This window comes from Pan paniscus, chromosome 6 (assembly GCF_029289425.2).
Source record: "Pan paniscus chromosome 6, NHGRI_mPanPan1-v2.0_pri, whole genome shotgun sequence".
In the NCBI taxonomy this organism is placed as follows: domain Eukaryota; kingdom Metazoa; phylum Chordata; class Mammalia; order Primates; family Hominidae; genus Pan; species Pan paniscus.
The window spans coordinates 91,261,177-91,278,164 of NC_073255.2; the positions used below are offsets into that span (position 1 = coordinate 91,261,177).

The following is a 16,988-nucleotide window of genomic DNA, read 5'->3' on the forward strand; positions in this document are numbered from 1 at the left end:
TGCAATCTTGGCTCACTGCAACCTCCGCCTCCCGGATTCAAGCAATTTTCCTGCCTCAGCCTCCTGAGTAGCTGGGATTACAGGTGTGCACCACCATGCCCAGCTAATTTTTGTATTCTTAGTAGAGACAGGGTTTCATCATGTTGGCCAGGCTGGCCTTGAACTCCTGACCTCAAGTGATCCACATGCCTCAGCCTCCCAAAGTGCTGGGATTACAAGCGTGAGCCACCACGCCCGGCCGCCATCATCTATTCTACTGCCTCTTCTTATTTTCTTTACTGTTTTTGAGGGTTCTTCGCCATTTCTTTTCTTTTTTTTTTTTTTTTTTTTGGAGACAGGGTCTTGCTCTGTCACCCAGGAAGTGTAGTGATGCAAATTTGGCTCACTGTAGACTCTACCTCCTTGGCTCAAGTGACTTTTCCACCTCAGCACCCCAAGAAGCTGGGACTACAGGTGCTTGCTACCACACCTGGCTAATTTTGCTATTTTTTTAAGAGACAGGGTTTCGCCATGTTGCCCAGGCTGGTCTTGAACTCTTGAGCTCAAGTGATCACTCTGCCTCCACCTCCCAAAGTGCTGGGATTACAGGCATTAGCCACCATGCCCGGCCCATAACTTTCTTTTTATTTTATTTTATTTTACTTTACTTTATTTATTTATATTTATTTTTTGAGATGGAGTCTCGCTCTGTTGCCCAGGCTGGAGTGGAGTAGCGTGATCTTGGCTCACTGCAAGCTCTGCCTGGGTTCACACCATTCTCCTGCCTCAGCCTCCCAAGTAGCTGGGACTACAGGCACCCACCACCACACCTGGCTATTTATTTTTCTTTTGTATTTTTAGTAGAGACGGGGTTTCACCGTGTTAGCCAGGATGGTCTTGATCTCCTGACCTCGTGATCCACCCGCCTCAGCCTCCCAAAGTGCTGGGATTACAGGCGTGAGCCACCGCGCCCGGCCCATAACTTTCTTTTTAAATTAGCATTGCATCTTAGTTATCTTTTCCTATTCCTACACCTATAATAATAATGACAGCTGGCATTTACTATCTAAGCACTTTGCAGGTATTAATTCACTTCATCCTCATAAAAATTATGAGATTATTATCTCCATTTTTTTTTTAAAGATAGGGTCTCATTATGTTGCCCAGGCTGGTTTTGAACTCCTGAGCTCAGACGATCCTCCTGCCTCAGCCTTCTGAGTAGCTGGGATTACTGGTTCAAGCCACCACATCCGGCTATCTCCATTTCACAGATGAGGTTCTGTTAACACCTGCATAGTATTTCCCTATAGGGATTTATCAAAATGTATCCAACCATGCTGCTTTTCACTATTATAAACAGTGCTGTGAGGAACATCTTTGTTCATCTTTGCACACTCCTGGAAATATTTTATAGCACAAATTCCTAGAAGTAAATTTGATGGGTCAAAGAGTACCTAACATTTTTTGTTTAATAGATTTTTCCAAAATACAGTCCCATGTTACTTATCAACCACGGATTAGGAAAATGGCCTATTGGCCCCTCCTGGCATTCCTGTTTCTTCCTGGCCTGGGATGGGGTTTTAAGCCTCCCCCGGAAGCAGCCAAAGTGGTACAGAAGGGGAAGTTTCTGAGCAAATAACATTGTGCCACCGAGTTCTTCCTCCCCACCGTCCACTCATCCTCAGCCTCACCACAGGCTGCAGCCCAGAGCACTAAGGGAAAGTCTTCCCTCTCCTCTCTACTATTTTTTTTCTCCTCTCTACTTAATTTAACCTCTAGTCAAAAAGTACTGGGTTGGGAATGAAAGCCTTAAATGAGCCCCAGCGTGGTGGCTCACGCCCGAAATCCCAGAAGGCCGAGGTGGGTGGATCACCTGAGGTCAGGAGTTCGAGACCAGCCTGGACAACATGGTGAAACCCTGTCTCTACTAAAAATACAAAAATTAGCTGGGCATGGTGATGGGTGCCTGTAATCCCAGCTACTAGGGAGGCTGAGGCAGGAGAATCGCTTGAACCCTGGAAGCAGAGGTTTCAGTGAGCTGAGATTGCACCACTGCACTCCAACCTGGGCCACAGAGTGAGACCCTGTCTCGGAAAAACAAACAAACAAACAAACAAAAGTACTGGGTTGGGAATTAAAGCCTTAGTTGAGGCCAGGTGTGGTGGCTCACACCTGTAATCCCAGCACTTTGGGAGGCCAAGGTGGGCAGATCACCTGAGGTCAAGAGTTTGAGACCAGCCTGGCCAACATGGCGAAACCTTGTCTCCACTAAAAATACAAAAATTAGCCATCCCAGCCACTTGGAAGGCTGAAGCAGGAAAATCGCTTGAACCCGGGAGGCGGAGGTTGCAGTGAGCCGAGATTGTGCCACTGCATTCCAGCCTGGGTGACAGAGTGAGATTCTGTCCCCAAAAAATAAAAATAAAATAAATATAAAGTGTTAGATGACCTGTTCTGGTACCTTAAGCAAGTGACTTAATTTCTCTGAGCCTGTTCCCTCATCAGTAGCATGGAGTGATCAAAATCCCTGTTCATCTAGTCTCCCTCAGGGACAGGAGGAGAAAATGGTGTCCGAGGGTGCTATGGTTCCTGCCAAGGGCCAGGCAGAGACTGGTGGTTTTGTTGGTTGAACTTTGGGCCAGCTTTGGGTGTACAGATGGATGGGACAAGACCAGACCCTGGCCATGGGGAGCTCAGGGCTTGGTTAATGGGGGAGGCCAAAGGAAAAGAGGTAGGAAGAACATAGAGAAGGATTGAGACAGGCTGAGCCTGGCAGTGGTGCCACTGCGTGTTCCCCAACAGAGAGCCCAGAGGACTTGCCTGGTCCTTCTAGGGCCATTTGGGAATCCCCCACTGACCTCCATCAGTGCCCTTAGCATAAAGGGCGGGCCCCGGACCCGACCTCTCACCCTGCCTGACATTCTTTTTCCAGGTACTTCTCTCTTCCTCTCCTGTGTCCTCCCTGTCCCACGCCCCAGCTCAGCCTAGCCTGGAACATGAGGTCATAGGAAGTTGCTGTCTGATGGGGAACAGCTGTGAGTTCAAATCTCAGCCCTGCCATCTACCATCAGTAAGAACCTTGGGCCAGGTATCCTATACAATGGGGCAATGGGGACCATGGTCCTTGCTCTGGCTGGCTCATAATGAGATAATGACCATGAAGCCACATTGGCAAAGGACATATGAGTGTAAGCTGTCTTGCGTATCAGTGCTTCTCAAACTGACTGAAAAGCCCCTTTTTGTTTTTTTCTTTTTTTTTTTTCCAGACAGAGTCTCACTCTGTCACTCAGGCTGGAGTGCAGTGGTGTGATCTCGGCTCACTGCAAACTCCACCTTCCAAGTTCAAGCAAGTCTCTCGCCTCAGCCTCCCGAGTAACTGGGTTTACAAGCGTGTGCCACCATGCCTGCTAATTTTTGTATTTAGGAGAGACGGGGTTTCGCCATGTTGGCCAGGCTGGTCTGGAACTCCTGACCTCAAGTGATCCTCTTGCCTCGGCCTGCCAAAGTGCTGGGATTACAGGCGTGAGCCACTGCACAAGGCCCCTTTTTGCTTTTTTATTTTCAATCTACATAGACTTGTGAGTATGCAAAATACAACAGAAAATGAATTACTAGAAAAATTGAAGTGAAGGAAATATGTAAATTATAAGCCCAGTTTGTTATTCTTTTTTTTTTTTTTTTTTGAGATGGAATCTCGCTCTGTTGCCCAGGCTGGAGTGCAGTGGCACCATCTTAGCTCACTGCAAGCTCCGCCTCCTGGGTTAACGTCATTCTCCTGCCTCAGCCTCCCGAGTAGCTGGGATTACAGGCATCCGCCACCATGCCCGGCTAACTTTTGTATTTTTAGTAGAGACGGGGTTTCACCATCTTGGCCAGGCTGGGCTCGAACTCCTGACCTCTTGACCCACCCGCCTTGGCCTCCCAAAGTGCTGGGATTATAGGCGTGAGCCACCGTGCCCAACCTAAATTTTTTTTTAATTGATATAAGTGCTTCTAGACACTCTGAATTTTTGTGTTTATCTTGTTGCAAACTCATAACAGAATCCCCAGCCTGGCAGTTGTCCATGGGCTACTCTCTGAGAAATACAGATACCTCGGTGCCCACTGGAGCCAAGCCTAGCATGGAGTCACAGGGTGGCTGCCTGTGCTCCGAGGGAGCTGAGGACATGGCAGCTATGTAGGCTGCTGGCACCCTGCTGGCACCCCAGCCAGTTGAATGACTCATTACTCTGGTTCCCCAGCCCCCGCCTTTGTTTCTCCAGCTCTTCCCTCCCAGAATACCTTCTGCCCTCTCTGTGTGACTAATTCTCACTTCGTCTTTTTTTTTTTTTTTTGAGACAGAGTCTCACTCTGTCGCTCAGGCTGGAGTGCAGTGGCTCAATCTCGGCTCACCACAACCTCCACCTCCCAGGTTCAAGCAATTCTTGTGCCTCAGCCTCCCAAGTAGGTGAGTAGGTGGGACTACAGGCATAAACCACCGGACCCGGCTAATTTTTGTGTTTTTAGTAGAGATGGGGTTTCACCATATTGGCCAGGCTAGTCTTAAACTCCCGGCCTCAAGTGGTCCTCCCACTTTGGCCTCCCAAAGTGTTGGGATTGCAGGCATGAGCCACGGTGCCCGGCCTCTACTTTGTCTTTTGAGGTCCCCCTCAAGCACAGTTTCTTCTAGAGAGCCTTCCTTAACCCCCTGGGCTGCAAGTCCGGCCGCCCTTAACTGAACTTCCACAGTCCCAGGAACTGGGACTGGCCCCCTCTAGTTGCTGGAGGGCATGCCTCACTCTGCATACTGAGCTGCACAAAGGCAGGAGCCATGTTGCAAGCATCTGAGCATTCCCCACCTCTGCCTGAACAGAGGGCATGACATCAGCAGGCGGTTAATATGTGTACTGGGTGGGCAGATGGGTGGGTATTTGAGTGGATGGTTGGATGAATAGAAAGTTAGGTAGGTGTATACATGGAATGATGGATGGACAGATAGACATATTGGTAGATGAATGGATTGATGGAAGAAGAAATGGATAGATAGAGAGGGGGATGGATGGATGGGTGGATAAAGAGATAGATGAATGGATGATGGATGGATGGATAGATAGAAGAGATGGATTGATGGAAAAAGAGATGGGTGGATGGAGAGAGATGGATGGATGGATAGATAGAAGAGATGGACTGATGGAAGAAGAGATGGGTGGATGGATGGATGGATGGATGGATGGATGGATAGATAGAAGAGATGGATTGATGGAAAAAGAGATGGGTGGATGGAGAGAGATGGATGGATGGATAGATAGAAGAGATGGACTGATGGAAGAAGAGATGGGTGGATGGATGGATGGATGGATGGATGGATGAAGAGATGGGTGGATGAAAGAAGAGATGGGTGGATAGTAAGGTGAATGGACAGATTGTAAATGAATAGACAGGTAGATGAACAGACAGATGGGTGGGTAGACTGACTATTAGAGTATAGATGAATTAATAGGTAAATAACTAGATGGACAGATGAATGGATGGCTGGACGGATGACTAGATACTCACTTGATCTCTACCCTGCTGTCCTTCCTCCCCTTCTTCTCTTCTTTCTCTACCTCCTCCTCCACTCTCACAGCCTCAGAGCACAAAGATCAATGATTTTCAGTTGAGACCAGAGGTAATCTACACAGGACTTTTTGTCCCACACAGGACTTTTTGTCCTACACAGGACTTGGTATTTGTATAATTTAGAAATGTATGAGCAATATGACTGATATTTATAGTATTATTAAACATAAATATAGGCCAGGCACAGTGGCTTACGCCTGTAATCCTGGCACTTTGGGAAGCCGAGGTGGGCAGATCACTTGAGGTCAGGAGTTTAAGACCAGCCTGGCCAACATGATGAAACCCCATCTCTATTAAAAATACAAAAACTAGCCAGGCATGGTGGTGCACACCTGTAGTCCCAGCTACTTGGGAGTCTGAGACAGGAGAATTGCTTGAACCTGGAAGGTGGCAGTTGCAGTGAGCCAAGATCGAGCCACTGCACTCCAGCCTGAGCAACAGAGTAAGACTCTGTCTCAAAAAAATTTTCCTTTTAAAGTAAATAATTATTTATTTATTTTTGAGATGAGATCTCACTCTGTCGCCCAGGCTGGTCTTGAACTCCTGGCCTCAAGCAATCCTCCCACCTCAGCCTCTCAAAGTGTTTTGGATTACAGGTGTGAGCCACTGCTCCTGGCAAACTCGTAATTTTTGGTAGAACAATTGGGGTACTTCTAATATGAAAACAAGTCTTGTCCAACTTCTTCACTTCGATGTAGTCATATTTATCCAATTTTCATTCATGGTTTGTTCACCCATTTTACAGATACAGAAACTGAGATCCAGACAGGGGAAGTGACTTCCCAACTTGCCGCCAGTTAAAGACACAGTTCGAGACTCCTCTCTCTTACTCTTGTCCGCTTCTCCATCCTCTTCTCACTCAGTTAGCTTTGTGAGAAGCTAACTGCCAAGTTAATCTTGCCAAGCTAACTTTGCCAAGTCCTTCCGTAGGCCTGATACATCATCTCCCTCGTCCCCACACCTAGATGCCAATCTACCCCTAGCCACAGTAGTGGCTTCCTGAGTATGTAAGCTGGTGAGAGGAGCTGAGGGGTCAGTGAAAAGAGGCAGAGGCATGTTTCTCACTTTGAGGTGCTCAGGCTGTTTAGGGCACCATCAAACCCCAGACTATCAGCCAGACACCATGGCTCACGCCTGGAATCCCAGCAACTTTGGGAGGCTGAGGCAGGAGGATTGCTGGAGCCCAGGAGTTCGGAACCAGTTTAGGCAATATAGCAAGATCCCATCTCTACAAAAAAAATAAGAATTAGCCTGGCATGGTGGCTCCCACCCGTAATCCCAGTACTTCGCGAGGTCAAGGCAAGAGGATGGCTGGAGCCCAGGTCAAAACCAGCCTGGGCAACATGACGAAACCCTGTCTCCACAAAAAAATTCAAAAATTAGCCAGGCACGTTGGCACACACCATGGCGGGAGGACTGCTTGAGCCCAAGGAGGTCAAGGCTGCAGTGAGATGTGATCTGGCCACTGTACCCCAGCCTGGGTGACAGAGTGAGACTTCATCTTAAAAAAAAAAAAACACTTTGGGAGGCCGAGGCGGGCGGATCACAAGGTCAGGAGATTGAGACCATCCTGGTTAACACGGTGAAACCCCGTCTCTACTAAAAATAGAAAAAAAATTAGCCGGGCGTGGTGGTGGGTGACTGTAGTCCCAGCTACTCGGGAGGCTGAGGCAGGAGAATGGCGTGAACCTGGGAGGCGAAGCTTGCAGTGAGCCGAGATCGAGCCACTGCACTCCAGCCTGGGCAACAGAGCAAGACTCCGTCTCAAGTAAAAAAAAAAAAAAAGGTAGGGTGGGGTGGCTCACTCCTATAGTCCCGGCGCTTTGGGAGGCCGAAGCAGGCAGATCACCTGAGGTCAGCAGTTCAAGAACAGCCTGGCTAACATAGGGAAACCCCATCTCTACTAAAAATACAAAAAATTAGCCACACGTGGTGGTGGGCACCTGTAATCCCAGCTACTCGCAAGGCTGAGGCAGGAGAATCGCTTGAAGCTAGGAGGCGGAGGTTGCAGTGAGCTGAGATCGCGCCACTGCACTCCAGCCTGGGCAACAGAGCAAGACTCTGTCGGAAGGAAGGAAGGAAAGAAGGAAGGAATGAAAGGGAAAGGAAGACTTTCCTTCCCACAGGAAGACAGTCTGTGACAAGCCCTTTGTCTTCCTTCCCACAGGAAGACAGTCTGTGACAAGCCCCAGACTGTCACACTGAGGCACACACAGGAACACAGGGTAGGTGAGGAGGGGAACAGGGCTGGGCCCTGGATCTGCACTAGGACATCAGTGAAGATGGTTGTGGCCGAGGGAAATAACCCATGGAACACCTCTCACACTACCTTGTAAGGGCGAATCAGGATGTAGAATGGCTGATTTCATATATGTACATGGGTGCAAAGTCGGTTTCTTTTTCAAATAAAACCACTAAGTCTAACATACATGTAAATGGTGCATATGTCATAAGTATCTAACTCCATGAATTTTCACAGAGAACATCCCCATATAACCAGAATCCAGATAAGGAAACAAAATGTGGCCAGGCACAGTGGCTCATGCCTATAATCTCAGTGCTTTGGGAAACTGAGGCAGGAGGATCACTTGAGCCCAGGAGTTCAAGACCAGCCTGGACAGCATAATGAGACTCCACCTCTACAAAAAAAATAAATAAATAAATAATAAAAAAATTTAAAAAATTAGCTGAGTATGGTGGTCCCAGCTACTTAGGAGGTTGAGGCAGGAGGATGGCTTGAGCCCAGGAATTTGAGGCTAGAGTAAGCCATGATTCTATCACTGCACTCCAGCAACCTAGGTGACTGAGGGATACCCTGTCTGGAAAGAAAAGAAAAGAAAAGGAGCGGAGAGGAGAAAAGAAAAAAGAAAAGAAAAGAGAAAAGAAAAGAAAGGAGGAGGGGAGGGGAGGGAGGGGAAAGAAAAGACAAGACAGGAGAGGGGAGTGGAGGGGAGGGCAGGGAAGGGAAGGGAAAAGGAAAGAAAAGAAAAAAGACAAGACAAGACTGGAGAGAAGAGAGGAGAAGGGAGTGGAGGGGAGGGGAGAAGAGAGAGAGGGAGAGAGGGAGAGAGGGAGAAGGGGAGAGAGGAAGGAAAGGAAGAAGGAAGGAAAGGAAGAAAATTTGACCAGGCACAGTGACTCGTGCCTGTAATCCCAGTACTTTGAGTGGCTGAGGTGGGAGGATCACTTGAGGTTGGGAGTTTGACACCAGCCTAGGCAGCATAGCAGACCCCATCTCTACCTAAAAAAAAAAAAAAAAAAAAAAGTAGCAACATCCTTCATAGCTCTCTTCTTGAGCCCTTCTAGTCACCCTGAGGCTAAATGCAACCCTGACTCCTAACACCATAGATGAGCCTGTTTTGGAGCTTTATATGAATGAAATCTTACAACATATACACTTCCGTGTCAGGCTTCTTTTGTTTAATACATCATCAGTGAGATTCACCCATAGGGCTGCACTTAGCTGTAGAGTGTTCATTCTCATTGCTACATTAATATTCCCTAGTGTGGGCCGGGTGCGGTGGCTCATACCTGTAATCCCAGCACTTTGGGAGGCCGAGCCGAGGCGGGCAGATCACAAGGTCAGGAGATCAAGACCATCCTGGCTAACACAGTGAAACCCAGTCTCTACTAAAAATACAAAAAAATTAGCTGGGCGTGGTGGCAGGCGCCTGTAGTCCTAGCTACTCGGGAGGCTGAGTCAGGAGAATGGCGTGAACCCAGGAGATGGAGCTTGCAGTGAGCTGAGATCATGCCACTGCACTCCAGCCTGGGTGACAGAGCAAGACTCCGTCTCAAAAAAAAAAAAAGTATTCCCTAGTGTGACTGTTCTGCAATGTATTTATCCATTCACCTGTTGATAGGCATCCGGGGCATCTCCAGTGTTGGGCTAATAAGATCAGTGCTGCCACGAATAGTCTTGTGTTTTGGTGCACATGTGTGCACATTGCTGGGTTCTAACTAAGGTGGGAGATGCTCAATGCTAGTAGATGCTGCCAAATACCTTTCCAAAGTGATTTTGCCTCCACTGGCAGGAGCAGTAGATGAGTGTCTGCTCGTACCACATCCTCCTGCACAATGGCCAGCACTTTGAGTTTGAGAACATAGGTACTTGTGGAACAGGCTGGCATTCAATTGTCTGCGTTTGAATCCCAGTTCTCTTCTTATCATGTGACCTTCAGCAAAGGTTGTTTTCTTATCTGCAAAATGTGTTGAAAATCAAAGGGTAGGCCGGGCACAGTGGCACAGGCCTGTAATCCCAGCACTTTGGGAGACCAAGGCAGGAGGATTGCTTGAGCTCAGGAGTTCAAGACCAGCCTGGCCAACATGGCAAAATCCCATCTCTACAAAAAATACAAAAATTAGGTGGGCATAGTGGCACATGCCTGTAGTCCCAGCTACTCGGGAGGTTTAGGTGGGAGGATCACTTGAGCCCAGGAAGCAGAGCTTGCAGTGACCCAAGATCGTGCCACTGCATTCTAGCCTGGGTGACAGAGTGAGTGAGACTCCATCTCAAAAAAAAAAAAAAAAAGACAAGCTGGCCTGTAATCCCAGCACTTTGGGAGGCCGAGGCGGGCAGATAACGAGGTCAAGAGATCGAGACCTTCCTGGCTAACACAGTGAAACCCCGTCTGTACTAAAAGTACAAAAAATTAGCCGGGAGTGGTGGCGGGCGCCTGTAGTCCCAGCTACTTGGGAGGCTGAGGCAGGAGAATGGCGTGAACCCAAGAGGTGGAATTTGCAGTGAGCTGAGATCGTGCCACTGCACTCCTGCCTGGGAAACAGTGCAAGACTCCGTCTCAAAAATAAATAAATAAATAAATAAATAAATAAATAAATAAATAAAATAAAATAAAAAAGACAAACCAAGGGGCTGTTGTGAAGATCCTGCGGACCTGCTAGTTGGTAAGTGCTCCATAAAGGTTAGCTTTATATAGCTAATTCTCACCACAATCCGCCAGATCATTTCACCTCTCAGAGTCTCAGTCTCCCCATCTGTAAAATGGCAATGAAAATTCTAACACACCCACATATACACACAGTTGACAGGCTCACTAGTAAATGGAATAATTTATGAACGTGCCTTTTAGTTTTTAAGAGACAGGTTCTCACTCTGTCACCCAGGCTGGAGTACAGTGGCATGTTTATAGCTCACTGCAGCCTCCAACTCCTGAGCTCAGGCGATCCTCTCACCTCAGCCTCCCAAGTAGCTGGAACTACAAGGCCACAAATAGCTAATTTTTTAATTTTTGGTAGAGACAGAGTCTTGCTATGCTGTCCAGGCTTGTCTCGAACCCCTGGGCTCAAGCAATCCTCCCCTTGGCCTCTCAAAGTGCTGAGATTACTGGCATGAGCCACCACGCCCAGCAGTGATTCTTGCTCTCAAGGAATTTTTGCCATCTAGTGGGGAAGAAAAGCACGTGCGTCATCACTGTGAATGCAAAGCTGAATGAAATTAGACTTATATTAGAACAAGGGTGGTGCGGCCGGGCACGGTGCCTCACTCCTGTAATTCCAGGACTTTGGGAGGCTGAAGAGGGTGGATCACGAGGTTAGGAGTTCAAGATTAACCTGACCAACATGGTGAAACCCCGTCTCTACAAAAATACAAAAATTAGCCAGGCGTGGTGGCGCACCCTTGAATCCCAGCTACTCAGGAGGCTGAGGCAGGAGAATCGCTTGAATCCGGGAGGTGGAGGTTGCAGTGAGCTGAGATCACGCCACTGCACTCCAGCCTGGGCGACAGAGCAAGACTTGGTCTCAAAAAAAAAAAGAAAAGAAAAGAACAAGGGTGGTGGGAACTCAGAAATAACCTGGAGAACTTGGGGAAGATGTCATAGGTGGGACTTCAAGGACAGGTGGGCTTTCCCAACAAGGAAGGGCAGGCTGGGTGAAGAGCCCTGAGGACCAAGACTGGAAGGCAGAGAGGACGTGACATCAGGTGGGATGGCTGGGGACAGCCAGGTATTCACACCACAGTTAGGATCTTGTCTTGCATCTCCATGGACCATGAACAAGACTTGTTTGTACAGAGGCTGTAAACTGCTGGTTATAGTAACAGAGGCTAGAGAAGCAGCAAGAGGGTGAGCCAGCTTATGTGTACATGGCTGTGCTATTATCTGGGCAATGGTGCCCTGAACAGGGGGTGCGCGCCTGTGGTCCCATTACAAGTGGCTCACACTTCTAATCCCAACACTTCGGGAGGCTGAAGTGGGAGGATCACTTTGGCCCAGGAGTTTGAGGCTGCAGTGAGCTATGATTGCGCCACTGCACTCCAGGCTGGGTGACACAGCGAGACCCTGTCTCTAAACACAGGAGAAATCAGAATCTGTGGACGTCCTTGCATTTATTGGACACTCTAGTGTTTGGATGTTTTGCATTGTGCAGTCAGGGTTTGTCTTTTCAGCGGTTAGGCTTCTAGAGGTGTTATTAAGCCCTGGAGGAGGGCAGAAATGAGATGCAGATGCCTGTTGAGGGGCAATTCATGGCTGGGGAAGGAGGGATGTTGGGTGAAGGAGAGAATTCACTCATAATCCTCCCACCCGCTCAGATCCAGCTCAGAGGAAAGTCCCTGAAACCGCAGGAGACAACTCTGATGTTTTCAGAGCATGGGGAGAGCATGGTGGGGTGATCTGGAGACACGGCCAGCAGAGACTTGGAGCCAAGATTCCTGGATCCCCAACAAATCACTGAATTCAGGCCAGGCGCGGTGGCTCATGCCCGTAGTCTCAGCACTTTGGGAGGCCGCGGTGGAAGGGTCGCTTGAGCCCAGGTGCTCGAGACCAGCCTGGGGAATATAGTGAGACCTCATCTTTACAACAGCAAAAAGAAGAAGAAAGAAAGAAAGCACTGAGTTTGGCCCTCAATTTTACAGGTAGTGAGACAGATCGCCAGTAAGACAGAGAGACAGAGATCTCCCCAGTGTTATTCATGGAATTAGCAGCAGAGCAAGGATCAATTCCGGTCTTCACCTGAGCCAGGGTCCCCGGAGCCAGGAGGTCCCAAGCCAGAGGCGAGGGCGGAGCTGACACTTCCTATCCAACCTCCTCCACAGCACCCCACCCACTCCTCTTAGTCTCATGCCCCTTTCTTCAAGCATCCCCCAAGTCTCCAGGTACCCAGTGTGGGGGTTCAGAGATGCTAGGACACAGTCTTGCCTCAATGGCCTACGGAGGAATAGGGGGAGAAGCCAGACAGGCATATAGGGGTAAGTAATGATCTTGTCAGCCTCTGTACCAAGGGCCTCAAAAGATGGTTAACTGCCACCTGAGAGCTGGCCACGGTGGCTCACGCCTGTAATACCAGCACTTTGGGAGGCTGAGGCAGGTGGATCACTTGTGGTCAGGAGTTCAAGACCAGCCTGGCCAACATGGTGAAACCCCATCTCTACTAAAAATACAAAAATTAGTCGGGCATGGTGTTACACGCCTGTAATCCCGGCTACTTGGGAGGCTGAGGCAGGAGAATCGCTTGAACCCGGGAGGCGGAGGTTGCAGTGAGCTGAGATCACGCCACTGCACTCCAGTCTGGGTGACAGACTGAGACTGGCTCAAAAAAAAAAAAAAAAAAAAAGAGGGCCACTTGGGGATGGCTCTCTGAAGCAGGGCAGAGCCCCTCCAAAGGAGGGAGAGTGGGGTGAGCATCAGAACCCCCTTTCCTAACCTGGCAGGGATGGGCAGAGAGAATGCACATCCTACAGAGGGCAGCAGGGAGGATGGAGCAGAACAGCTGGGGCTCCTGGGAATGTGATGCGACCATTTGGCAGAGACAGAAGATACTCGGCCAAGGGAGGTGGGTGGAAGGGCTGGCCTGTGAGCAGCCTCGGATAATCACTTTCCTCCCACAGCCAGTGGCTGGGGCCCTCAGGGCACTGCCATTGTGATCCTAGGTGCTGTGTGATCCTCCTGTGGGCTGGAAGAAAGTGCTGCATGTCAACCTTTTCCAAGGCTGCCACACATGGGAAACCACCTCCTCCGCTTTCCCTAACATGACCACACATAGGATACCTGTCAGAAAGCCAGCGGAGCTTAGCATGTGCCTACAACTCTTTCCTGTCCCCACCCACTAGGGACATCCTTGGGGGAAATCTGGAAATCTACTAGACCAGGCTTTGCTGCTGCCCCTCAGAGATGCTTGGGTGTGTTTTTGCTCTCCTGTGCCTCTGAACCCATCTTTGAGGCTGTTAGTTAAACGCTCCAGTGAGGTGTCAGGTGTGAATGCCTCAGTCTGGTTTCTGTCCTCAAGGTGAGAAAAGAGGCTTCAGAAGCAGAAAGGCCATGTACAGTGGCTCACACTTGTAATCTCAAAACTTTGGGAGGCTGAAGCAGATTTCATCTCTACAAAAAAAAAAAAAAAAAAATTAGCCAGTTTTGGTGGCATGAGCCTGTAGTCCCAGCTACTAGGGAGGCTGAGGTGGGAGGATCGCTTTGGCCCAGGAGTTTGAGGCTGCAGTGAGCTATGACCGTGTCTCTGCACTCCAGCCTGGGTGACAGAGCGAGACCCTGTCTCTAAAAATATATAAATAGGCTGGGCACGGTGGCGCATGCCTGTAATCCCAGCACTTTGAGAGGCTGAGGTGGGCAAATCGCTTTAAGGTCAGGAGTTTGAGACCAGCCTGGCCAGCATGGAGAAACCTCGTCTCTACTAAAAATACAAAAATTAGCTGGGCATGGTGGCACGCACTTGTAATCCCAGCTACTCAGGAGGCTAAGGCAGGAGAATCGCTTGAACCAGGGAGGCAGAGGTTGCAGTGAGCCGAGATTGTGCCATTGCACTCCAGCCTGGGTGACAGAGTGAGCCTCCGTCTCAAAACAATAAATAAATAGAAATATATAGATAAATAAAAATACAAAGAAGCAGGAACAAAAGCTGGACCTCAGTGTCAGTGAGAGAAGGGGCTCAGAGCTCCTGGGTAGATGCCTGCCTAGGGGATGTCCACCTTCCAGTGAGCCACCCATCCCTACCAGTAACAGTCCCTCGAGGCTCCCCTTGGGCCTCTCTGTGCAGGTGAAGTAATGATCACAATTTTTTTAATATATATTTTTTCTTAAGTATTTTATTTTATTTTTGAAACAGGATTTCACTGTTGCCCAGGGTGGAGTGCAGTAGGGCGCGATCTTGGCTCACTGCAACTTCCACCTCTTGGGCTCATGTGATTCTTCCACCTCAGCCTCCCGAGTAGCTGGGATTATAAGCTAAGCACGCATCACCACATCCGGCTAATTTTTGTATTTTTAGTAGAGAAGGGGTTTCTCCATGTTAGCCAGGCTGGTTTCGAACTCCTGGCCTCAAGTGACCCACCCACCATGGCCTCCCAAAGTGCTAGGATTGAAGGCGAGAGCCACCGCGCCCGGCCACCGTGTTGGCCACCATGTTAACTAGAGGTGTTAGCAACCTCCTGTGGGCCAGGCCCTTCAGGGGCATTACCTTGGGCTTACCACATCAGGCGCCTGAGAGTTGGGGGCTTCTACCTATGTGGAGGACCCAGAAGAGCTAATATGGGGGGCGGGGGTTGGAGGTGAAGGGCAGGAGTTAGGTGAGGGGAGATGGTGATCTCTGGCCTCACAGGAGGGTGCCCCTGAAAGCACAAACCCCAGGTCCTGAGGCGCTTTCAGGCTCAGGTGTGATAGGGGACCCTTTTGTTGTGGAGACAGGGTCTCACTCTGTCATCCAGGCTGGAGTGCAGTGGCGCGATCTCTGCTCACTGCAGCCTCAACCTCTTGGTCTCAAGCGATTCTCCCACTTCAGCCTTCGGAGTAGCTAGGACTACATGCACACGCCACCATGCCTGGATAATTTTTGTATGTTTGGTAGAGACAGGGTTTTGCCATATTGTCGAACTCCTGGGCTCAAGGAATCCTCCCACCTCAGCCTCCCCACTAGCTGGTATTACAGGCTTTCTCCACTATGTCCGGCTAATTTTTGCATTTTTTTGGTAGAGATGGGGGTCTTGCCATATTGCTCAGGCTGGTCTCGAACTCCTGACCTCAAGCCATCCTCCCGCCTTGGCCTCCTAAAGTGCTAGGATTACAGGCAAGAGCCCCTGGCGTCCGGCCTGACCTTTCTTAATATCCCTTTGGAGCAAAGTAGGGGCGGCTCTATCAGGACTCCAAGGAAAGACGGGAAGGGAGATGGGGCCAACCCGCCGGAGCTCCGGAGCACCGGGTTCTCACCTGGCATAAGGATTATGCTAATACAAGCCCCGCCCCGTCCCAGGCCCCGCCCACCCGATCGGCCTATGGTGTGGGGGCGGGGCTATGTTAATGAGGCCCGGCTGGCCAAGAGCTGTTCCCCGCGCTGCGCGGAGCCGGGACCAGGCGGTGGCGGCGGCGACAGCCATGGCCGGGGCGCTGGCAGGTCTGGCCGCGGGCTTGCAGGTCCCGCGGGTCGCGCCCAGCCCAGACTCGGACTCGGACACAGACTCGGAGGACCCGAGTCTCCGGCGCAGCGCGGGCGGCTTGCTCCGCTCGCAGGTCATCCACAGCGGTCACTTCATGGTGTCGTCGCCGCACAGCGACTCGCTGCCCCGGCGGCGCGACCAGGAGGGGTCCGTGGGGCCCTCCGACTTCGGGCCGCGCAGTATCGACCCCACACTCACACGCCTCTTCGAGTGCTTGAGCCTGGCCTACAGGTGAGGGCGGTTCCGGGCCCTGACGGCCTTGGCTTCCAGGTGGGGATGGGGGGGTCCGGGGCAGGACTGCGCGCTGGGGCCCTCAACACCCCACCCGAGCCCGGTCCTGCGGCTCCCGGAGGCTCCGATCACGCCCTGGACACCCCCTTTCTCCCAGCCCCGAGGTCCTCCTACAGCGGCCCAGCCCGCTGGCCCCTGACGGACCCACGCATTTCTGATTCCCATTCCTCCCCCATTCCCTCTTCCCCGAGGCGCAGACCGCCTGCGCCCCACCTCTACCTGGACCTCTGGTCCCCTCTCTCTGGTCCCAGCCCCTCCGTCCCTACAAAAATGCCAGGCGCCCCTGGTCCCTAGGCCACCCGCGCCCATCCCCACTCTCCACTCTGGAGCCACTCCACCCGACCCCCTGCAGGCCTCGGCCTTCTCCCCAGCAGCCCCGGCCCAAGCCCGCCCTATTCCTGGACCCTGAGATACTCCCAGCGCCCCTGATTGTCCCAGTTCATAACCAAAGTGGACTGGAACTGGCCCACTCTCAAGTCCACCTCCCCGCAATTGCTGAGACACCTCTTCTTGATCTGCTACATTAAGGGTGGCGGGAGGAGGATGTCCCAGAAATGTCCAAGAGGCGCAGCTCGCAGAGGTTACGCCGGTGCCCGGGAGGCCTGGGTTCGCCTACCCACGTCGCCACACTAGGCTGAGCGCCCGTCGCTGCCTGGGACCCCCGCTTAGCGCCACCGAGAGCGCACAGGCCGCGCCCCGCTGCCGCTCCACGCCCCGCGTC

The 16,988-nt window shown here is 50.8% G+C and overlaps 1 protein-coding gene across 4 annotated transcripts in view; it reads left to right on the forward strand.

Moving 5' to 3' along the window:
* Positions 1–16,988, forward strand: part of MLXIPL (MLX interacting protein like) — a 54,207-nt gene that overhangs the window by 7,019 nt on the left and 30,200 nt on the right. The window contains exon 1 of one of the 4 annotated variants that reach the window (XM_003815573.4): positions 15,848–16,207. The exons of 1 other annotated variant lie outside the window; for it this stretch is intronic. In XM_003815573.4, the coding sequence (XP_003815621.1) occupies positions 15,915–16,207 (293 nt within the window). In that variant the 5' untranslated portion in view covers positions 15,848–15,914. Of the gene's footprint in view, positions 1–15,847; positions 16,208–16,988 lie in introns of those variants that run through there. 2 more of the 4 variants (XM_008968529.4, XM_008968530.4) reach the window with 2 other exon arrangements.